Source organism: Parasteatoda tepidariorum, chromosome 10 (genome assembly GCF_982258835.1).
Source record: "Parasteatoda tepidariorum strain Cologne lab strain chromosome 10, Ptep-v5.0, whole genome shotgun sequence".
Taxonomy (NCBI): domain Eukaryota; kingdom Metazoa; phylum Arthropoda; class Arachnida; order Araneae; family Theridiidae; genus Parasteatoda; species Parasteatoda tepidariorum.
In genome coordinates, this window is record NC_141764.1 from 104,604,241 (window position 1) to 104,629,186 (window position 24,946).

Genomic DNA, 24,946 nt, shown 5'->3' on the forward strand with positions numbered 1-24,946 from the left:
ATGTTAATTTTGGTAACTTTTCAATTACTTCTTTCTGATGTAGAGCTTTTTTCCTTTTTTCAGATCCACTAGGATATGACCGTTTCGACATTTTATATTATAATTCACTATTTAATTAATTTTATAACGAAAATATTCGCTAACACAAAACAGACAAAACGACGATTTAATCAAACAATACTATTTTTTTTATCAGAGCTCGAGCACAGTCAGTAACAAACTAACAACTACAAACAAAACAAACGCCACAACATCGCAGACAAATACTTGAAGGGAATTCCCGTTCGTCAAGTCAAACGACGATCGGGAATCGGGAATTCCCCTTTTTTGTCTTTGGTATTACGAATGACGTTCGAATAGGTTTCTTTAAGACATAAACCACACCGCATCAAATAATTCTTTTTTTAATTTAATAATTTTTTTTAAAATTGTATTCTTATACTTACATATAGGTATTTAAATTAACCTAAACATACTAATATCGGAAAAACTCATTTTTGAGAGAGAGTGGAGTATTATACCCTGTTTATTTATTAGTTTGATCTTTCTTTTTGACAGATGTCAAATCTGAAATCGATATAACTTTGCAACGACGAACAATATCTTCTTATTTTAATAATATTAAAAATTGATAATAATCATAAGAATAGACACACAACATAAAAGTACCTGTTAAGGACTCAAGCATTTTCCGAAAGTCTTAAGTGGTTTTTATTGCTTCGAGGTAAAATTTAAATAGAAAAACTGAAAACAATGGTTTCTTACCTACCCAATGTTTTTATGTCTAGTGCAATAAAATTGATTGACGAATGAATTTATTTATTTTGAATAGTTTAAAACATACATACAGCCACATATTTAGCCAACACATTTTTTACACCAATAGATATTTTCTGTTTCCCATCACTGACCCATCTGTCAAAAAGTTCAAGCTATGTTGTACAAGGTATAGCTATCCGCATGCGGCAAACTAAAGCTAATATAATAAGCGTAGGTATTGTAGTAAGTCATTATCATCAGATTTTTCAAAATTAATGTTTTTCGGTAATAATGTATCGGTTATCATTTGGTAATCTGGCAGGAACTAGGGGGCCCCATTCGATCGCGGGGCCCTGGGCACGTGCCCATAGTGCCCAGTGGGGAAGAGGGGCCTGTCCTTCTAATTAATTACTACCTCTATAATGCCCTTATTCCTGACCTTTTTATTATAATAGAATGTTTGTCCTAAATTCCAATATTAGTTACCTCAGTGGTGCCATCTATGGATACAATTTGATTTTAACTTTCCCCATACCCTCTCTCCAATATCTTATCTATCTTAAGAAATATTACTTCTCTCATCTTTGCAACTAAATTATTATTACATTTTCCACTCTTTTTATAGTTATAATAACACAAATTATATTGTAATATGCACTTTTATTATCTCTTGTACTGTTCTTATTTTACTATTGTACTTTTGTTTGTATTATATCTCTATATTATAACGTATTTCTCGTCACTTATTTTGTTAACCAGTGACTCCCACATTACTGTTTTTATTTAATGTACCCCTCAACTTTGTAACCTCCCTCTTTTGTTTTCTCAATAAAAAAGAATTTAATAAATATCAGGAATGAAAGACTTTTTTCTCCCAATTTTTAAAATTTCCGAACATGTTCCAAAAACTAAAATTTTTGGGAAGTCCAATTAGAGAAACACAGGCCGCCCGAACGATAGTCGGATTACCGCGACTTCCGCTATAGAGTGGAAAGGAGTCTAAGCGTTTCGTTTCGACCGCCGATATTTGATTTTTTTTTTTTTTTTTTGTTTATTTTCGGAATTTTAAATATTAGGAAATGCGCCGGAATCTGCTAACATCGCGATTCTTAATCAAGCGATTTAAATATCAATCATCGATTTTCGTATTTAACTGATTTAAAACTTACGAGTTGGTATTTTTTTACGCAATTAAAAAATCGTACTAGCAATTCCTATTCGCTCAATTTAGAAACCCACTATCGCGATTTGTATTCTGCAGTTTAAAATCCAACGTCGCGATTCGTATTCACGCATTTTTAAATCCAATATTACGATTCGTTATCAGACAGTTGTAATATCAGATATCGTTTTTCGTATTTGTAAGCTATTTAAATATTACTCATTGCGATTCGTATTCACGTGATCTAAAAGTTATGCATCGTGATTTTTATTTACGTGATTTAAAAATTCAATATCGCAATTTGTATTTTCGAGTTTTTAAAATCCAACAGCACGATTCATATTCACGCGATTTTAAAATCCAGAATCGCGATTCATATTCACACGATTTTAAAATCCAATATCGTGATTCATATTCACGCGATTTTAAAATCCAATATCGTGTCTTTGAAACCCAACAATTCATATTCATGCAATTTTTAAATCCAATATCGTGATTCATATTCACGCGATTTTAATATCTAAAATCGCGATTCCTATTTACGCGATTTTAAAATCCAATATCATGATTCATATTCATGCAATTTTTAAATCCAATGTCGTGTTTATATTTTCGTGCTTTTAAAACCCAACAGCGGGATTCGTATTCACGGGATTTTAAAATACACAATCGCGATTCATATTCACGCGATTTTAAAATCCAACCTCACGATTCATGTTCACGCGATTTTAAAATCCAAAATCTGTACCAGTTAGACTTCTCCCCAATTATTTTATATTGTAATTCTCACCTTAATTTCCTCGATTAACAGTCCCAGCTACTTTTATTTTTTCCATTTTTTCTCTCGATCGGAGGTGCGTGCCTTAGTTGCACAGGAACTCCCCTCGCCCTTGGGTTGTTTTGGAAATACATCTCTAGAAAAACGTATGTTGCACCAGAAGAAAGTGCCCCTTCTTTGGTGAAATATTTTAAAGAAAGAATTACTGTTCTTGGATGTAGCAATGTGACACATAAGTGTAAATTACTAGTTGTGGGTAAAAGTGCTAACCCTAGAGCCCTAAAAAATACAAAGATATTTCCGTTATTTATAAGAGCAATAAGCATGCCAGGATATTTTTACGAACTCTTTTAGCGATCACTTTCTCACTGAAATCAAATCTGTAGGTTCACCAGATGATTCCAAAATATTGCTCGTGTTGGACGATTGTTCAGTTCATCCAAATGCTGAGGTGCTTGAAAAGGATAACGTATGAGTCATATTTTTACTCCCGAGCTGCACATCTTTAATACAACCCATGGACCAAGGTATTTTGAATTCATTAAAATGTTTCTATAAAAGGGATTTCATCCGAAACTACCTTAACGACTGCTGTTCCTGCGGCACCATCCAAACTTTTTAAAAAAGTTTCAACCTAAAAGATGCTTTATGGAGCATTGCAAATGCATGTCAAGCAAGAAACCCTTATCAATGTGTGACATCGTTCGTGGCCCTCTTCCATTTTCATCGAGGGCGAAAGCGAAGTACAAGAATTTGACGGATTTTGGATTTCTCCCGAAAATGAAATGATTCAAGAACTTTTAGATTACGTCACTTCAAGCAAAATAGAAAATGTTCTTGACAAAAACGTGATTGAAGACTGCAATTGACAGAGGAAGAAATCATTAATGTCGCTTTAGACAAAGAAAATAGCGATGAAGATTCTGAAGAAGAAAATATTGAGGAAACGAAAAAAATTTAAATTGAACGTTGTATGGAGTTAACCAAGGAATTGATAAAAGGAATGGAGCAGAAGTCATTCTTTAAGTAACATGACATTTTATCTGTGTATAAAATTCAAGAAATTTTGTTGAAGGAACAGCTTAAACATTTAAAACTATTAAAAGTTGGCGATATGTTTAAATCCAGTAATAAAAAAATAATGGCATTTAAAAAACAAGTATTTATTTCTTTTGTCCTTTTAAATTTACATTATTAATCGTTAAATTTCCAGCTACTACATCGAAATAGTGAGTATTTAAAATATATATATTATGTCTATTATATAGATTATTATTTTAATTAATAAAATTTCTTACGATGGGACATTTCTAAATTCACCCCATCATAATCTACGATCAAAACTTAACTAAATTTATTGGTTTTTCTGAAATTAACAGTATAGTTGAATTATTATAATATACGGGCGCCATATTGGAATTTCCGAAAGAGATCCGCAATTCGGAAAATTCCGAAATGCGAAATACGGATTTTCATCTGTCCTGTGAATGCCTGATTTGGGGTCCTATGCTGTATATAGATATATATGTTAAATGTTTTTTAGATATATTTAGGTTATTTATTTTTTTTATTTAAATATCAATTAAGTTTTGCAAAACAATTCAATTGAAAATAATTTTAAAGCTTAATTTTGCTAGTGGCCAGTTGTAGCATTTTTAACGGTAGCCACTTTTTCGAAACTTGAAATTTTAATCAATTGAAAAAAATTATTAATAATAATGTAAGGCATTTCGTTTGAAACATTTCTCAAAACATGGTAAACCTTACAAGATTCTTTTTTAAAATGAAGAAAATTTTAAGAAACATACAAGAAGAAAAATTTATTTTTAGAATGGTATAAAATATTCATAATACTAATTCCATATTTATTTTTTAAAAAAAAATAATAAAGTGCGCAGTGTATTTTCAACAAAAAAAAGTGGCAAAGAATTTTTCAATAATCCATTTGTTATAGTTAATCTGCCGGTAGTTATTTTTGCCCTTTAAATTAGACATACATATGATTTTTACTCTAATATATTGAATTCTCAGAATTTAGTAAATACACATTAATATGTTAATTTATCTTTAATTTTTTTTTTAAATGTTCAAAATAAACTAAAAGAGAAAGAAAACATCCTTTTTTTCAGAGCTTAAAAATCTAAAACATCCCCTCCTTTATCAATGTAGTCCTTTTAATTTTTCCTGTTCTTCTTACTTCAACCTTGTTCCTTGAAATTCGTAGTCTGACACCATATTATCACATTTGAGAATTGTAGCTGATAATAATTTTTGCCATATTACCTTATTCAAGAATTACAATTAACAATAATGATTGCCATATTATAATCGTATTTGTAACGTATTGTTATTCTTAGTGATTGCGATAGTGTTGTATTTGATGCACCTATGCCTATTACCTGTAGGAGACCTGTGTTTAACAGAATTCGGCATTGTTCCTGTGTATTTGTGAACTTGGTTTCATTTTCCCTATAGCCGATAAATTCCTAATAATGTGTTTAGTTTTAATGGGACTACATTTCTTTTCTACACCACCTCTGCCTGCAAATATTTTAACTTATGTTCTGGAAAATATTGACTTATGCTCTTCCTGAAATAACAAAAAAAATGAAAAAATTCATATTTAAGTGGGGGGGGGGGAAAGAATGTCATTAAAATCTTATGTCAGTATCAAGGAGAATCGCAGCATATGTGGAATCAAGAGCTGGGCCCTACTTTATTTGTCTAGTAAAACTTAAAGACAATTTAAAGAATATCTTTTCGCCAATTTATTTAATCTGATTTTGATTCCTTATTTGGGATGATTGTGATCAGTGGTATAAATAAAAAAACGCGCAATTCTTGTGGCTCAGGAGGGGGGGGGCATCAACTTGCGGAGTGAAAAACTTAACGGTCCTCTAGCTCTGGATGGGAGGCACGTGATAGCACCTGGACATTTATTTAAAAAAAAAACTTCTGGAATTTAAAAATGAAATTGAAAATTTTGAAATACGCATTTAAGTATTTGACGCACCAACTCTTAATGTAGTTTTTCAATCGATCACTTTTCTGGTGATTGTCACTATGAGTTTCTAAGTTTTAAAAATCCCAATATTTTAATACAAACAAATTATGATGCGTGAATTTCGAATTTATAATCACCTTTGAAGCTCTTAATTTGTCTCCATTTCATAGTAAATCCAAGTGGCTTTTCAATCCCGTTTTCGGAGATTATTGTCGAATTTCTACAAGTTTCTTAAAATCCTGATCTTTATTAAAAAATACTCAAGCGACTCGCAACTCTAGAATAGTGCAAACAGTAATCACTTTTGAAGTTCTTTATTTGTGTCAATTTTATCGTAAATCGAAGCTACAGTTTTTCGACACTATGTATTTCTACTTGGTTTTGAAAGTCCTGATATTTTTAATATGTATTTATACGCCACTCGAATCGTGCATTTAAATGTGTCCTTTATTTGTGCCGACTTCATCGCAAATCTGATCTTTTTTATCTTATCATTCTTTCAACAGTAATCTAAAAAAAGTAAATAAATGATTGATATTTTGTAGGTGAGCATTAAAACTGGGATGGAAGATGTTGATTATGTTGCCCACATTCATGAACTCTTAGATGAATTAAAATCTATTGTTCCTTTGGATGAAGAAGATGATGAAGAGAATGACTGGGCAAGCTGTAGTGATTCTGAGAATGAGATGGAAACATGACATTGTTATGCTCATCCTGACCTGTAAATAAAATATAATTTATTCATGCCAATTTCAGTTGTATCTAAATTATTAGTGCTGTTTGATAAATGTGACAATGTGCTGGCTGATCCGTGACGGCTCAGGGGATGGAGTGTTATAAGTTGAACTGGATTTGAATCCTGGCAATGGCTGGTTGATTCATGCTGGCCACTCACCACAGTGCTGACGTGAAATAATCCTCAGTGGTAGGCAGATCATGTCCCCTTGCAGTCAGGTTAACCATGGAAGGTTCTCGTGTTTTTCCTCTCCATCTAATGCAAATTAGGGTTAGCTCTATCTAAAAGTCCTCCACAAAAGCAAATTTCTCTCAATAATTGAACCAGGAGTTCCCTTGTCTTCTGGATTGGGTTCAAAATTACAATGCTATGGAGTTGAACATTAATAGTTGTAAATTAAAAAAAATTAGGTCGGCTGTTCAACAACGGTTATAAAATAAAATGAAGAACTTAGTACTAGTACTTAAAACGTACCACTCTTCCATGGAATTCCTCCTCTTCTTTTTTTTTTTTTTTTCCTTTTTGATTTCCGTTCTATCTGATTAGTAGTTTCTGAATTTTAGTACTCTTTGATTATATTAAAAAGAAAAAAACTTAATTCATTAAATTTTTCTGTTGTCAAATGTAATGAGGGGGAATTTGGGGTCACAGTGGAAATGAAATCAAATATATTTAAGCTCATATTGATGTAATAAATTAATAATATAATTTTATTATTTTTTCAACAAATAGTTTTTTTTTTTTTAGTTTGTTTTTTGTCCTCTCTAAACTTTTATCATGTGGGACTAGTATGGATGAACAAGTTATTAAAACATTTATTTAATCTATTTTTTACCAATTAAGAGAAAGAATGCAGCAAAATACACTATTCTTAGTCTAAAAATTTTGATCTTAGTAAATAATCTTAACAAAGTTATTTTAATTAACGATAAAGCTTAATTTGCATATTAATACCAACTGCTCTCAGTTTGACTGGTAATTAGTAAGTTATGAATTTTTTTTTTTTGTGTGGAATATGTCAACTTGTTTTCCATATTTTGTTTTCTAATTATATAACGGACAGGTGTAACAAGGCAGCAAACTGTATGGGTTTTCATTTGCTTTTTAATTTTATAAAATTAATTTAAAATTAGTTCAATCTCTATGACTTATGGTGCGTAGCGTTTTTAAAAATAGCTTTATTTCGTTTTTTAAAAGCCCTTAAAGATATTTTTTTCATGGGGAATTAAACTGCTTCGAAAATGAGTTTTTTTTTCTTCTTTATCATGCCAATTTTCGCTACGCGTATCTTGCAAAAGCGTGCTTTGTCAACTTTTTCACAATCCATTTCGGTGTACTGTGGGTCCTTAGTGTATGAAAGTGCCAATCATTTTTCACATTTGATGAAATACTTCCGCATGTGCGCATAGTGAGCTGGGTGCAGTGAAATTATTGCACTCGCAACTCTGCTGCATTTTGCAAGATATTCTCGATTTCAAGCTTCACCCTCTGAAATCGAATTGAAAAATCTCTTTAATGGCTAATGTAATCAAGTAAAGAGTTCTTTGTCAAAAACTAGCTATTTTATCTTTGAAAATTATTTTGCATTTTGGTAATGTATATAGTCTTTAAAAGGTTTGTTGAAAGATTTGGCTAGGCACCCTGCTGAAACAGTTTTAACAAACATATAAGACACATCACAATTGTTCTTAAACGATTTCTTTATAAATATTGTTGGGATCTCTCTGGTTTGTAAGTGTTAATTAATGTATATTTAATAACAGAATTATACACACACTCAAAAAAGTGGGCTGCATTTAAAGTGTACTTTTTACATAGCAGGAAAGAATTCTTATTTCGCCAATTCTATAGAATTTTTGTTTTAAGTAGCGAAGCGAATAAACATTGAATGTCAGTTGAGAGGCATTATTAGAACTTCAGAAGTTCCAACATTTCCATTGTAGTATTGTTCCTGTTGTTGATTACAGAACTCAAGTAAACGAAATTGTCAACAACCTCAAAATTATATTCTTCAATTTCTAAGTGGTTGTTATTGAAGCTTGTTTCAGTACAGGGCAAAATTTAGTTTTATTTTCGTTTATTCTGAGGCCCATCTTGACAGCCGCTTTCTCTAAAGAAATATAAGCCTGTCTTAGTGCTATGGGTGTTCTTGCAATAATGTCAATGTCATCAGCAAAGGCCAACATATTTAATGAAAACTTTTCTCCTGGAGGTATTAGAACATGTATTAATTTTTCATAAATTTTCAGTTTTACGAGAAATAAATTAATTAATACTCTATAGAAAATAATTTAATATAGTCAATAAATACCTTAATAGAAGATGTGTTAGCACGCATTTTTATAACAGAAAGCTTAGTCAGTGTGTTGGTTTAGAAAAATCTAATAGTATAAATGGATGTGAGATAAAGTTTGATCGTTTTAATACACTTGTGGTATGTATTATTTTCAGGGTATCCACCTACCTCCAAAGTCATGGAAATTCATTGATTTCGACCGTGATCGAAAATTTTCATGAAAAGTCATGGTTTTCACATCGTGATCAGCATTCGTATGATTGAAAACTCCCTCATCACGATCCGCATTTGTGTGATTTCAAAACTCTAGATAAAACAGAAGCCCTGTATTTTGTAAAGAAAATATATTTGTATGCTGAACTATCATAGAAAAGGAAAATTCCATAAGACAAGAACCTTGATATTGACTAGTCTACAATATTTATTCATTTAAGATCTGTTAGCAAAAAGAAAAAGTCTATCAAAAATGGCAATTCAAATATGTAATAAGTAAGGCCCGGATTTTGATGACATTTGCATTTTTTGTCTTTTAGAGCATTTTTTTTAGATTTATAGGGCATTTTTCTTTAAATTTTGGGGCGTATTTTGCATTTTAATGCATTTTTTTAAAGTTTTTTGTTAATTTTTTCCAATTTTTCTTATTTTTTATCAGTTTTCATTATTACACTGACTTCCAAACAATGAAGAAAATCTATAGAATATTAACAGGTGAAGCAAAATCTTTTCAAATTGAAGAAGAATTATCAGTAAGTGAGACTGTCTTTTTCAAGTACGCACCTGTAACCTCAGTAGACGTTGAAAGAAGCTTCTGCAGGAATGAAAATTTACTTTCAGGCAAGAGACGCTCGTTTACATTTCAAATTATCAAAAAGCATTTAATAATCCAATGTAATTCTGATATTTAGTAATATTATGAGATGGAAGTTGTTATATCCATTAAAGTTTCTATACAAAATAAAAATATTTTGGTGTCAATATATTTTCCTTTTTTTGTTATTTTAGGATATAAAACAAATTTTTCAAACTTTAATGAACGCAGAACAAGTATTGCATTGCTTTATATTTTTTAAATGACTCATAATAATTTTAAAGAGCAAAGCATTTTTTTAATTCAATATTTTTACTTTATTTAAGATATTTTTTGCGCAATTTTTGGATTTTTAAGGGCATTTTTTGCACTTTTTAAGGGCATTAGTTGAGATTTTTTAGGTCATCAAAATCCGGGCTCTAGTAATAAGTATATTTTTATTTTCAACATACATTCTATTGTTAAAAATGAAAGTTTCATAATTGGAGTACTGCTTATACCTTTCCACTATAAAAACCTTATTTTATTTGTTTTTTTTATTTCTAGTAGCAGCATTTGATCTGCACATCTTATGCTGGAGTGTAAAAACACTCCGCCCAGACCCATAGGAATAACAACAAATAAAAAAACATTCGAAATACAAAAAGAATTAGAACAAAGAAACATTAAATAGAATATCAACAATAGAAATATTAACAGAAAATCAGTCAGCAGTGCCAGGGCTGCCACTGGATTAAAACAAGAAAAATAGTTGCATCATATATGAAAAAAAAGTCTCCTATTAATAGTCTCCAAGATATATAAAATAGTTGCCAACATCATATCCTCCTCTAACAATTATTTGTGCTGTAATAGTATAAAATTAAAATAACATGCAGTTAGATACTCATATTTAATAAAAATGTACATTTATTTGTGCCAACAACATATAGAGAGATAAAGGAATGCTGAAGGAACTGCTGTAGAAAACTTTTAAACATTTTAAAAATATCTATTTTTAGTTTTATTCGTTATGAGGTATAAAGCCTCAGATATCATATAAGAAGCAATACTTGAATTGAAAAAAAAAATGCTAGGGACTAAAAATTTTAGGCATTATAAAAAAAATGAAGTAGAAATGACATTTACTTTCATATATAAATTTTTTAAACCTTACTATAAAAATAAAAATTTACCACATAATAAACAAAATCTGCATTTTAAAAGTACTTAAATAATTTTAAACAATAATATGAAAGGAAAATTATTATATAGGTATAAATAAATTAAGAATTTTATGATTGAAAATGAAGTGGAAAAAAAACACACAGGGTTGTATAAAATGTGAAAATTATTATTTTTTTAACATTTTCTTGGTGCTTTTAGTATAGAACTTCATTAAATTTGTTTTCCTTTTATGAACAAGTTTATTAATTTTAACCAATTCAATTTCATGTTCTCTCTCTGTTACTAGTAATATTTCAGCAGCTTCCAATAATCCATGAGCAATTCTTATTTGAACATTATCATTTTCTTTTTAATGGTATCTTTTAAACGCTCATTTCCTTCTTTAAGTAAAGAGTCTACTGACGACTGCACAGTGGCGGATCCAGTTTGGCCCCCCAAAATTTGAAAAAAAGAAAAACTTTTTAATAGTTTACAAAAGAAATAAAATATTTTAAAAATTATTTAAGGGGGCATATACATCTAGGTAGGTCGGAATAATCGATTTTTTTCTCTCCATCTAATTATGTTCTTCACTGTTTCAAGAATCATAATCAAAGATTAAAACGAAATTCGTCATAGTTTCATTCTAACTTTTAATAATGTTGAAGAGCTCCAACAGGTTTAACCAAAGTTTGTATAAAGGTGAAGATGGGAAACTTGTGAAACTCGTAACTAAAATCTAGATGCCTCAAAACTTGGCTTAGAGCAACTCAAAACCAAGAACGATTAAATGGACTCGCATTATTAAACATTCATTGAGAAATTGATTTGGATGTTGAAAAAATCATTGACAGATTTGCCATAGTTTCTAATACGCATTACATTTATTATTTAACGATTTTGAATACTTGAATTACTTATGTATTGTTCATTATGAAAAAAATAAATGAGAAGACTAGCATTAAAAACCCCAGATTTTTTTTTCTTCAAAAAAGTATTTAAAAAAAAAAAGTATGAAAAAAATTAACTGTGGGGGGAGGGGATTCTGAGTCTACGCCCCCCCCCCAGGAAAAATTTCTGGATCCGCCCTTGCGACTGCATCTCTTAATGTTAATGCGACTCATCCATTAAAAACTTGAGCCTTTTTTTTTTCAAGACTGTTAATCCCTTCTTTTTTTCTCGCTACTCCTTCGTTCAATATTTTCGATTTTTTCTTTTCTTTTTCTGTTCTTCTAAAAAATATGCAAAATACGAATTACAGGCATTATAAGTTAAGATTAAAAGTTTTCTTGCAATTGATACTTGTGAAACATTTTTAAATTTCTGTCTGTATACCATATTTTATATTAAGCCTAGCATTTAACATTTTCTCAGACAGTGATGCTTTCTCTTGAGAAAGTACCCTGGAGAGATACATCATCGCTATTGCCGTGAGATAAAGCCAGACTAACTTTAACAAAAAGTCCGAGAGTAGGATATTTAACTTTTCCTGTTGAATTTTTTTCATAAATAATCTCTCTTCAAAAATGATCTATTCGTATTTTATTTATTCAATGATTGGCTTCTACCAGCTGAGACTGCAAAATTAGCCATTCATCTGTGATTTGTAAATCTTCAATATCAAGAAAGGTAAGACACTTAGCAATTTCACAAGCGCAATTCAAGCTGTTTGGTTTGGCGATTTCATCTGGTTGAAAACATTTTAAATAAAATAAAAAATTTCTGGAATACAAATAAGTTTTCTTGATTAAATAATCGAAAGCAGCACGATAGTGTTTCTGCATATAAATGAATTTTTAAATATAATCCTGATGAGAAAAAAAAATTAAAATTTTTTTACTTCCTAAAGAAAAAATTATTCTGCAAAAACTCTTAACATTCTGAAACTATGTCGCCGTGATTCTGGTTCAGGATTATTAATATTATCTAGAGTTTAACTTTGGCTTCAACATTTTGCTGAAACAATAATCGAATTCAGAAGGAAAAACGCGTGTATCAATCTAAAGCTGTGCGATTTTTTTTCTACTCCATTCCAGTCAAACATGAAATAGGAGGTCTGTGGTCCCTGCAAACTTAATATTCCATATCTAACCAAACATCAAAACAAACCGATCCGAAATTGTAATTAATTGCTGGACCCTTATTCTTTCACACTATGCATAAAAACAGGGAGTTTTATTTTTATCTGCTACAGAACAGGTGAATTTGAAACTCGAATTTCCATTCTCGGTTCTAATTTGCAGCCGCTTAGTTTAGACATTAAAAAAAAAGAAATATTGCAATTTAATTCATCTATCAAGTGTTTATTTTTCATAACTGACGCATTTCCAAATTTAAAGCTTATAAAAAAAATTACGATCTCAATTCGACAAAACGAATATCACCATGTACCATTTTTTCTATTCTAAATCGCTCTAAAAATTAACTACACATTTTGTGAAATTATAGACAATTTTTTTAATTTTGCTATTACATTAGCTTCCTGAAGCAGGAGGAGCATTGAAATTCGCACCATGTGAATGCCATTCACATAGTGCGAATTTCAATTCCATTAGTCTGATTGGTTAAACATGCCTGTCTTGCTTTTGACATCAAACAGTGAGGAAGAATAAAATTTGGATAAAACGAAAGAGCGGCAAAAAAAGTGTGGGAAGAATCATGAAGCTATCTTCATTTTAGTCGCTAATTGGCTTAAAAAGAGTCACAAATTTTATGCAAATCATTGCAAATTAGTTGCTTTTACTCATATTTCAACTAAAATAATTGCTTTAAAATAGTCTATTTAGTCGCAAATGGCAGCCTAGCAACTGTTCCCTAGCATTCCAGTAACCTGTCCTAGATGTTGCCAATAACTGTGGGACAAACTCAGTATTCATTGAGGAGTCCTCTCTGCACAAAACACAGTTTGGATCAGGAAAGATTTCAAGTCTATGAAGGTGAGCGGCAAGGCAGTCGTGTCCGGTTTCCAACCGAAAGGCAGCATATTTTATTTGTTACTTAAAAGTGTCATGTTTTGTCTTGTAACTACTTAGGAAAGTGAAATTTAGATTTGCTATAATTTGTAGAGAATTTTTGAGTATTAAATAATAAAAATATTCTTTTTGTCCACATACACTAACCCCTTCCTTTCCTATATTATTAATCAGATTCCTAGTATGATGAACATATTTATAAATAGAGCTGAAAAACCATATGGGTTAGTGGTGAAATTGGTGGAAAATCATGGTCCCTTGGCTAATCAATAAGAAATAGTAGTGACTTAAGTAAGCAAGTGGTCTCTTTTTTCCCCTCGTCTTTTCTGAAAATCATTTAATCATAAAAGTAGTATTTCTCCCATTCTACCGATATACTATAAAAATACTATTGAGTAGAGTAAATATCCATTGTCAGTTTACTTGTGCTAACACTAAACAAAAACAATAATTGCACAAAATTTGAAAAATACAACAATTTATTTACAGTTATTACAAATAAATATTTATAAGTACTAGGTTTCCATTGGATCAATTTGTGAACCATGACCTGTACTGTTTCTTGTTTCCTAAAATAGACAATAATATGAATTAGGACTAAAAGTAATATTTATTTAAAACAATGAAAAAAATTCGACAACGAATACCTTAGGACTTTCGATGATCCAAAATATTTGGGTCATTGAAAAAAAAATAATATATAGGTGATAGATAAATTTATCTTTATGTAAAGGGAGATCTATAAACTGATACGTATTGTCCATATATTGCATGACTTTACAGGGGCTTGTACAGGCTGAATTTACTACCGTTTAACGGTAGTAACAAATTCAACTTCAGGAAAAATGGTAGTTTTATAAATTCAACTGTAGGAAAAACGGTAGTCTCACAAAATACTTTTTCTTAAAATTTTATTTTAATTTTTGCATTCCTTACGAAATGATGAATCCATATTTTTGTGTTAATTTTTTAATATATAATTTTTAAATTTTCACAAAATAGGTACCTCTCAGAAAAACCTAGACAGACCCCTGCTTTATATTCTGTAAAGCAAACTGATATCTGATTTTTAATGCTCTTAATAATTTAATTTTTCCCCATAAAATAATTACTTTAGTGCATAAATTTGTAGTGTAAAGTATTTATATTGATGTTTTCCAAAAATATATTTCCATGTTTAAGTTAGGTAATTTTAATGATTTGTAAAACACTAAATTCTATATAATCCTCATGTTACAAGATGTGCCTTATAAATATCTTAGACTGTAGTGATAAAAAAGATTTTTTTTAAAATTTAACATAAATGGAAGTCATGATGATTAAACTACACTATACTTCGTTTCACCTCAAGTTGGCACTACAGGCATAGGCAGGAAATGCAATACGGAAAAGTAGCAAAGAACTACTTTTGGAAAGTAGTTCTTTGCTACTTCGGAATTAATTACAGTTTAAATGCACGTATAAATATAAATAAATGTTGTGTAATAAAAAGTTTTATCATGTTTAAATGTATTAAGCTTATAAGTGTCTTCTCAGAAAAGTGGAAGGTACAAAGAAGGAGGCGTTTTAGTTTGGCAATGAACTAGTTTCAGAGGACGAAGAATTGGCGCGTTGGTTATGCTTTCGCACTGGTCAGCCAGTTCACATTGCTTCATTGTTTTTTTTATAGTTATTTATTGTTAGCTTGTTTTTAATTGTTAATTTTTTTTGTGATTCCTTGTTGTTGTTTTTTTGCTAATTACTAAATTGTAACTTGTTTTTTGTTGTTGTTGTTAGTTATCTGTTGTTAGTTTTTGTAGCTATTAATTAAGCCTTAGATCGGATTTTTAAAGATTTAGGATAGTCTTCCGAGAAAAGAAAAAAGCAATATTCTCTTATAGAGAAGTTTTTATAGAGAGATTTCTCATCGAGAGGTTTTTTAGGTAACTTTTTTTGTTTCATAGAAGCAAATATATATAATTAAAATATTGCTTTTATAATTAAAAAAAGCTTTTCAGAAAAAGAATGATTTTTTTTATTTAAAAAATGGACAGTAAATATTATAAAACATACATATGATCTTTTCCATGATCAATGATTTCATGCCAATGTTGACTTTTTCTTCCCCCACTGAATGTGGGATAAATTAATATACATAAATCTATTAAAAAAAAAAAAAAGTTTGCATACATCTAAAGAAAAGTATTTGTAAGCATCTGTGAATTTTTTTTACTCCAGATTTAATACAAAAAATATATTTCTTGTTTAAAATTAGTTTCGTATAGTTAAAAAATATTTATAAGAATATTTGTTTTTTAGAAATCATAATAAGAAATCAGCTTAGAATTAGTGTCTCAAATCAATTATTATTAGAAATGCTCTAAAAAAATCTTATTCTTTTTTGTATTTAGTTTAAATTTTAATAAGATTCTTGGTTTAAAAAAAAAAAAAAAAATTGGAGCTTTGTTTTTTTAAAAAGTTAATATTGGCAGCTTATTCTGTCCTTTTTGGCTACCTTATGCCCCCAACTAATTTAAAGAGTAACCCACTTTCCATGACAATGGCTGCAATCCGGTCTACCTGCCTTTCTGTAAAGTGCCAACTTGAGGTGAAACGGAGTATAGCAATAGTGAAAAGACTAATAACAAAAAAAAAAAAAAGATTTCTTTAAAAAAAATATAAGGCAATCAACTAACAGAATGTTAATTTGCTGCTTACATAAAATAATAAATTCAAAACAGTACAAAGACAAATTATATTGAATAGTTATCTTTCTCTAAGAACCTTTTAATTGTATATAGTAAAAAAAAAGAAGATTATTGTTTATTTATAAGCCTAAGATTATTTATTGCCAAGACGATATTTTATGAAGCAGATTGCAGTGTTCTTTAATTACCAAGCGATACATTTCTCATTCCACATTGTTTTGAGTCCCCCCCCCCCTGTTCCCAATAAATTTAGTACTTAATAAATTAGTTCTTCCTATTCATGCATTTAATGATAATTTTTTTCTTCTTTTTTGTCAGCTGATCATTATGAGCAAAATGGCCAAGTTTCTCCACATAAGTTAGAATGTTAATTAAAGTGAAGTTAATTAAATACAGCGCAGTATAAAACATCAAATTTGTTGAAATATAATTCTTTATCATCTACGTCTTTTAATTAATTTAGATTTATTATTTGTTTATGCATTTTATTGTAACCATGATCTATTTTTGTTTTCTGTACCTGGTAACTTCCATGTATAATTAGTTCGTTTAGGTTGTATATGGCTTCTTGCCTCTCCTTGTGCTAAGTAAGAAATATAAAATGAAAGAATATAAAATGTGTTACTTATGGGAATTGATACTTGACGGTTTGGCTTTCCACTTTAGTTTGGCCATGTCTCAACAATCAATCCGGATTGAGATGCCCATGCTATATCACTTGCAAGTTTTCCATTGTTAAGTGTTGTTTTTATTTAATTTGATAAATAAGTTATCATTGCAGTTTATAAATTTCTTTTTTTCTTATAATTTGATATGAAATATATTGCGTTTATTAATTATTAATTTTGTTTTACATTAGTTAATTTGGTGATTTTAATAAATCTTTAGCTTATTTTCAATAAATACTTCAATAATTTTCTTAAAAATATTTGTTTTAATTAATTTCACAATTTATCATTGTGCTTTATGTTTTTCCATCGTATTTAAGATTCATTTTTTAAATAAATATTCTTTAACATTTTAGTGTTGTTTTTTTTAAAACTTTTCTTAGTTGATTTAATTTCAATTAAATATAGATTATTTGTATAATATTTTTATTAATTTATTATTATATCTTTTACTTTTTTAGGATGCCTTAGTTGTTGAAAAGTTCTTTATTAAGATCTTCCTTTATTTTTGTTACCTAACAGTTTTGTTTCATATTTTAGGATGATTTATTTATTTTATAGTTAAGGATTAAAAATATAATGTTTTTAGCCTTTATTTATTTTTGCTTGTCTGTTGATAAAATGCATTAATTTTTATTTATTTTTTCTATTTGATTTAATTTAATAAACAAGGATTAAATTAAATTAAATATGAATTGTATACATATTTGTTAGTTCCTTTTCATATGTTATGTTTTTATAAATAAATGTTTTAAGTTAAAAATGTTTTCTTAATAATTTTCCTTTTAAACTAGCATCACTCAAGTTTTGCAATCTTATTGGTGTTAATATTTAATTGTTTTAATTGTTTATTGCATTTTCATTTTTACATATGTCCTTATGTTCGATGACATGCAATTTACTTCAATTATACACGGATTATTTATATATTTTTATTATTTTTTTTTACAACTTCATACCTATCAAGAATTTGATTTCTTTTTTTAAAAAATATTGTCCAGTAAATTCCCTTTGACTCATTATCTTTTTCAGACACGTTTAGAAATTCTGACAATTTATTACAGTCATCCCAACTTAATTGTATATCAGAATAAAATTTAATGGAATCAAATCATTTTCAGGGTGCATAACCAAATTTTTCAACCATAAATAAGCACCTTATAAGTACTTTTTAAACACTTATATAATGTTTAAAAAATTTTTTTAAACATTATATATATTAATAAAATGCTAAATAATTTTCAAAGACTTCACATGATCATGATAAAATAACTAGTTTCTGACAAAGAACTCTTTTCTTGATTATATTATCCACTATAAAGAGATGGAGTGGTTTTTTGGTTTGATATCAGAGGGTGGAAAATGAAGCCTAAAATTGAGAATATATTGCAAACTGCAGCAGAGTTGCACATGAGAGTGCATGAATCTCACCGAAATCAGCTCAGTAGATGCACACGCAGACTCTCAAATATTTCATCAAACATGTAAAATGATTGTCGCTTTCATACACTACGGACCGAAATGGATTGTGGTTGAATGAATTGTAATAACTTTGAATAGAACAATGAGAAAACCACACTTTTGCATAATAAGCAGCAAAAATCGACATGGTAAAGAAAAAAAAATGCATTTTCAAAAAAGGAAAAATTAAGCATTTTTTAAAAAAACACCCAATGAAAGAAATTACCTTTAAGGGCTTTAAAAATCGAAAATAAGCACCTTTAAGCATTTTTTAAAAATGCTACAAGAGTTATCTATGCAACAGAGATGGTAAATCATTATTCAGATGGGAGAGAACATCTGCTCCTTCATTTATTATAAAAGGTTTCAAATGGTATAGTTACGAATTTCTGCCTGACCAGTAGAGGGCGATGAAATCACACAGAATAATTCTGTAATCACTTATGTGGCAGGATTGAACTGGATGGCTCATTGGCGAGCCCCATTTCATATTAATTGATTTATTGTTTTATTATTAATTTGTTTGTTATTAAATATGGTTTCTTTATTCATGCACCCATTCACTACTGAATCATTCTGCAACATAGTATGCTTAATGGCAAAGCTTAAGGTATAAAATGTTTAAAGCTTATAAACAAGGAAATTTCACATTAAATATTGCAACAAGAAACAAAGAAAATCTGATAATTTTAAATGAGGATATAATAGTAAATTAAGATAACAATTACTATACAACATCATGTAAAAGTAATAAGTTTTTCATTTTAGTTAATAAAGATTACAATTATTACAGAACACAATATCATGTAAAAGTAATATTTTTAAAACTCTCATCAGTTAAAATACGAACCTCAAATTTGTAAAGCTTTACATGATTATCAGCACCACCACTAATGATATAGTTTTTCAAAGACCAGTCAACAGAAAATATTTTATCTTCATGTCCAGATATATCAAATAGAGGTGTTTTGGGGCTAGGAAAAAAAATTACACATTCAGAAACATTTCACAAAAAATTTAGAGCTGATTTTAATGACCAGGAGAAATATTATTTAGATTTATAAAAGAAATATTGTTTTATATTTAAATTTTTTTGGATTACTAAAGTTTTATTTTTAAGGGCATTTTTGGGCCATCTAAGTCCAAGCTATCAAAAAATTGATACATTCAGAAAAGAATGAAACTTTAAGCACTTTGACAATAATAAACATTAAACCAATGGTGATTCTGCATGAAGAATAGCATAATTTTTTTTTTATTTCCAAATGGTTGTGCACGTAAGAAAACCTTACTTTATTTTCTATGCACAAATGGTCCCACACATAGAAAAAGCTACTAATTATGAATGTGCATATTAATATATATGCAGGGATGAGATTAGCCAAAAGGCAAAAAAGCTGAATTTCCATGATAGTAAATTTTCCGCAAGCGCAACCCTTTAATAATAAATTCCAGACAGTTTAAGGTAATTATAAATAATGTGTTGACATACAATTGTGCACTAATTCATTATTATATAAATGATTATATTGATACTTAACATTAAGTGAAAATAAAAATTACCAATTGAAAAAAATAAAGCTGGAAATTATATTTTTCCTCAGTTCACATAAGAGGAAATTATTACTTGAAAAACTACCTGGTTTAGCCAATTAAAACAACTGAGAATATACATTAATATTTCATTTCTTTTAATAAACACTGTTATGTGATTTATAGCAAATATATCAGTAATATTATTTTTTAAATTATATTTGAAGAAAAACTTTGACAATGGACCGAATCATTATGTTCATATTATAGTCCAATCTAACTAGAGCCCTTTGAAACATATCAATAACAGTGAAGTAGAAATATATAGTAACTCCTTAGCATACAAAAATTGCTATTTTAGTTAAAAAAATTACATGACAATCAGCAACTGCTTAGATAATTGTTTTTTATTTGATAAGAATTTTGCATTTTATAGCATAAATAACAGCAATTATAAATAAAATTTTGATGATGAGTTAATTAACTCTTTTTCAAAATAAATAAATAAATTAATTAATTAAATCCCTTTTTAAGTGATTGCTTTTGTTTGCTATGTCTTTTATGTTTGCTATATTTAGTCGTTAGTCCATCTTTAAACATCTTGTGACAAATCCTATTTTTTCTTCTTTGCAAGCACAGAATGTAAGTTTTGAATATATTCCCTTCCAGTTTCTCTGATGTTGTAACACTTACATATACTAATAATCGTCGTTAGAAAAACAGTCACCTTTATAGTAACTAATTAATAAATAAAAAAAAATTCCTTCTTACAAGAAGCGCGATAGTTGATCTTAAAATTTCGTGAATATGAATAACAATTATGGATTTTGAAATCACATGAATATGAAACTAGATATACGATTTCGAAAATGAGAAAATAAAAACTGAGATATAGAATTTTTAAAAAACGTAAATACAAATCACGATTCATTATTTTTAGATAGCGTAAATACAAATTATGATGCGTAATTTTTAGATTGCATAAATAAGAATTATGAATTTTTAGAATGCGTGAATGCGTATCCCAATGCCTTATTTTAAAATCACGTATAAATATGAAAATCAATGTTTGATATTATAAACCGCAGGAGCAAATCAAGACATTGAATTTTAAACTTGCGTGAATACGAATCGCTACATAGGTTTTTAAAAAGGCGTGAATAAGAATCACAATATCAGATTTTTAAATCTCGTAAATAAGAATCGCAACGTACAATATTCAAATCACGTGAATAAGAATCGCAACACGCAAATATGAAAAGCTATGTTTGATATTAAAATCGTGTGAATAAGAATCGAGATATTAGCAGATTCCAGGCTTGGGACCTCTAAAAGGCTTGTCAGAAGCAGCGTCATTTGAACTACACAAATCGGATCTATCTGGAGGGCGAGTAAAAAATTCGGAAAATCTTATCTGCTGCGAGTAAAAGGGGAGAAAATAGCTAAAATAAGTAAAAATGAGAAAGGATTGGTAGCTATGTAGATTGAATTTTCTGTTTCTCTTTGAAAATCGGTGAATTTTCTGAAAAAGCGGAACACTTATTAAAAAAAGTGAAATTTTTAGAAAAATCTGAATTTTTGATAAAAAAGCTGAAATTTAAGAGATAAAAGTGAAAAATGCGGAAATCCGCTAAAAAGCGGAAAAATCTCATCCCCGTATATGGGTAAAGAGAATTCATATTTTAAGTAGGGACCCAGAAATAAGAAAGTTCTGTGTCCCAAGGAGCATAAACTCAAGTGGAATCAGTGATTGTATTTATTTATTGTATTTATACACAATATATTAAAAGGAAAACACAATCCAGGGGAAGCAGCAAAGTTTTTTAAAATTTTAGGGTAATTTTAGGAACTTTTTCAAAAAATTTTAGGTAAATTTTAGGGGTAATATATGATTTTGCTAGGATAAAAACAGATCACACAGTAGTTTATTACATAACAGAAGATTATTACAATTCATCCACACATATCATAAATAATTGCAAGCCATAAAATAAAGCTCTGAAATTTATTAAGCCAAGAATGAAATCTCTAAAGTGTAAAAATGAAATTGCAACTTTACATATTACCTATCAGAAATTAAGTGCATAATTCAGGAACAGGCAAAAGTGAGAATAAATCAAGAGAAAAAATAAATTAACACCAACTTGGATTTTTATTTAATTTTTACCTTCTTCATCAAAACTTTATTATTACCCTTTACCTTACTTTATTAAGAAAAACTATTGTGTGATATTATTAGATTTCAAATCAGCAATTTATATTAGAAGTTAGAGAAAAACAAATTAATCATGATCATTTTTCTAAAATATTCTTGATATGATTTGTGATATTCTTTTACTGCTCTCAATAGTGTTGTGGTGATCTTCAACACTCCTCCATAATTTCGAATCGTATCTTTGATTAGTCTAAGAGACATAATAGTATTCTCATGGTGACTCACATTAAGCATTGCTTTATTTATCGAAAAACCTCTCTCAGGATCAGAATTACCATGTGGCAAAATTAAAACAGTTTTAATTAATGTAGTTAAATTCTTATATCTTAGATTATTGCTTTTTTATTTATATTTAGCCTATAACTCTAATTTTTTAGGAACACCAACAAAATTTTATCAGATTTTTAGGAATTTTAGGGTTTGCACATACTTTTAGTAATTTTAGGGGGAATGCGACCCCTGACAATCTCTGTGCTCTTGTATGAGCTGTACTGCGCTATCTATACTAGTTATAATTGCTGAAAAAACTTAAAAAAGGAATAGCTGAACATACTTAAAACAAATAACGTTATAGTAAATGAACTAGTTTATTATAGCTGAAATATCATCCATGACAGAAAATTCCCTGTATATTTCCAGGTTTTCCTTGTGGAGTAGCAACCTTGATTAACAGTTGTTTCTCTTTCATTAGAATTTTCTTCATTTACAAAGAGGTAATCTAAATAAGTATAATGATGGGATGCAAATAAGAATGTACCTTCTTGTGTCCCATAATTTCACAATGGAATCCATTGAGCCAGATACAAAATGATGCTCATCAGTGGGTGACCAGGCGAGGGACGTTATCCATAGATTATGAGATGAGAAGACACATTTCACAAGGGTTCCATCTATGAGGGAAACACAATTTTAAATGTGTCATTTTTATAATACATACATGAATTATTAAAATCACTGTAAAGGGGCTGTTCGACCTTGCCATATGTCACAATATACCTTTTACCACGACTATTATTAAAGTAACCTAATTTAATGAATAAATTAAAATAAACGGTGTAGAGCCACGATGGCTCAGGGGATAGAGCTTTCACCTGCCAATGAGGTGAACCGTGTTCAAATCCAAGCGATGTCTGGTCGATATGGGATTCCACATCCAGCCTGCACCGACCATAGTGCTGACGTGAAATATCCTCAGTGGTAGACGATTCATGGGTTATAGTCCCCTTGTCCTCAGGCTAACCGTGAAGGTTCTTGCGGTCTTTCTCTCCATGTAACATAAACGCAAGTTAGCTTCATCAAAATGTCCTCAACAATGGCAAATTACTCTCGATCCAGGAGTTCCCTTGTCTTCTGGATTGAGTTCAAAATGACAAAGCCACACAGTTGAACATTAGTAGTCATAAACCCAAAAACTGGGTCGCTGTTCAACGATGGTTACAAAACAAAATTCATGATTTAATTAATTTTTTAAAATTTTAAGTAAAATATTCTGAAAGAACTTTTTGTGGCCTCTAAAACTCTTTAGAGAAAATTTTTTCCCGACTTTTTGTTACACTAAACTGAACTTTTATTTAAAATTTTCCTATCTTAATGGGTATAATTTTTTTGTTAGTTATATTTTTTATTTTGCTTAAGAACATTTTAATAAGTCATGTAAACATTGTTTATACACTTCCCTCCTTGTACACGAATCACAAAAGATGTTGAATGGCACCAAATAAGTCTTTAAAAATGCTTATTTACATTTGCATAGAACATAAAAAAGATTAAAATCTGTAAAATATGTTTAATTTACTACAAAATAGTTTATTGTGTGTTTAATTTTAATTCTATAATTACATACTAAATTAATAAAACACAACTTAATACTGTACCTAGAATATGACTGACAATTTGAAAAATTAACATAATATATGGAAGGAGATAAATAATATAAGACACTATGCATTCTGCTCAGGAAACTAATTCTAAAAAACTATTGCAATTAAATACAAAGCCCCTCAACAATCGGTAGTGTAAACTGAGAAAAACGATAAAATAAATAGAACAATATTTATAAAAATTGCAATTTGCAGCAAGAATGTGACACAGTCAGAAGAGAATTTACAAATGTTTGTGCAAATATTCCAGCCATTTAGTTTCGTGAAATAATTTTAATTAATTACTTTAGTTTCAAAATATTGTAAGTATATATATGTTTTTATTTACTACAATTCATAAATTTACTAGATGTGGATTTGCTAATGAATTTATTCAGAATTAAATTCCGTTAGAAAAGAAGATGAATCCTTTAAAAATTTATTAGAACATAACTTCATTAAACATATGCAAAATGGGTACACTAAATTTTTTATTTTGTTTGCTGATCAAAATAAATTTTTCAGTTTTATATTTGCCATGCTGTTGGAGCCTCTTTCGGCTTTGGCTTCGCTTATCTATTTAATTTGGGGTAAAGAAGAGCTCTTGTTGTTTTTTGTTCTGATATAGTCGGACGTCTTCAAATGGCGTCCTTCATCGTTTCATTAATAAATTATTAAATAGTTATCGTTTGTTCTTAATTAATTGTAATACAGTCCACATATCAACCCCCTCAACATGTTCCTGTCTCTCCGGAGTTTATACCTGATATAATTCGAAAATATTAATTTGATCAACTTTCATTTTCGTTTCGTCATAACTTCGTTTTGGAACTCATATTTTTGATTAATAAAAATGACT

The 24,946-nt window shown here is 29.2% G+C and overlaps 2 protein-coding genes across 3 annotated transcripts in view; one reads left to right on the top strand and one right to left on the bottom strand.

Annotated features, from left to right (window-relative positions):
- The window catches only part of LOC107446557 (uncharacterized), a 53,445-nt gene extending 46,989 nt beyond the window's left edge, over positions 1-6,456 (top strand). For both annotated transcript variants that reach the window (XM_016061233.4, XM_016061234.4), the window contains exon 10: positions 6,249-6,456. In XM_016061233.4, the coding sequence (XP_015916719.1) occupies positions 6,249-6,404 (156 nt within the window). In that variant the 3' untranslated portion in view covers positions 6,405-6,456. The remainder of the gene's footprint in view (positions 1-6,248) is intronic.
- A 7,669-nt stretch (positions 6,457-14,125) lies between these two features.
- Positions 14,126-24,946, bottom strand: part of LOC107446556 (ribosome biogenesis protein WDR12 homolog) — a 52,744-nt gene continuing 41,923 nt past the window's right edge. The window contains exons 11-13 of the mRNA XM_087153568.1: positions 22,986-23,118; positions 19,331-19,454; positions 14,126-14,233 (exon numbers count right to left, since the gene is read on the bottom strand). Coding sequence (XP_087009694.1) covers positions 14,180-14,233; positions 19,331-19,454; positions 22,986-23,118 — 311 coding nt within the window. The 3' untranslated portion in view covers positions 14,126-14,179. The remainder of the gene's footprint in view (positions 14,234-19,330; positions 19,455-22,985; positions 23,119-24,946) is intronic.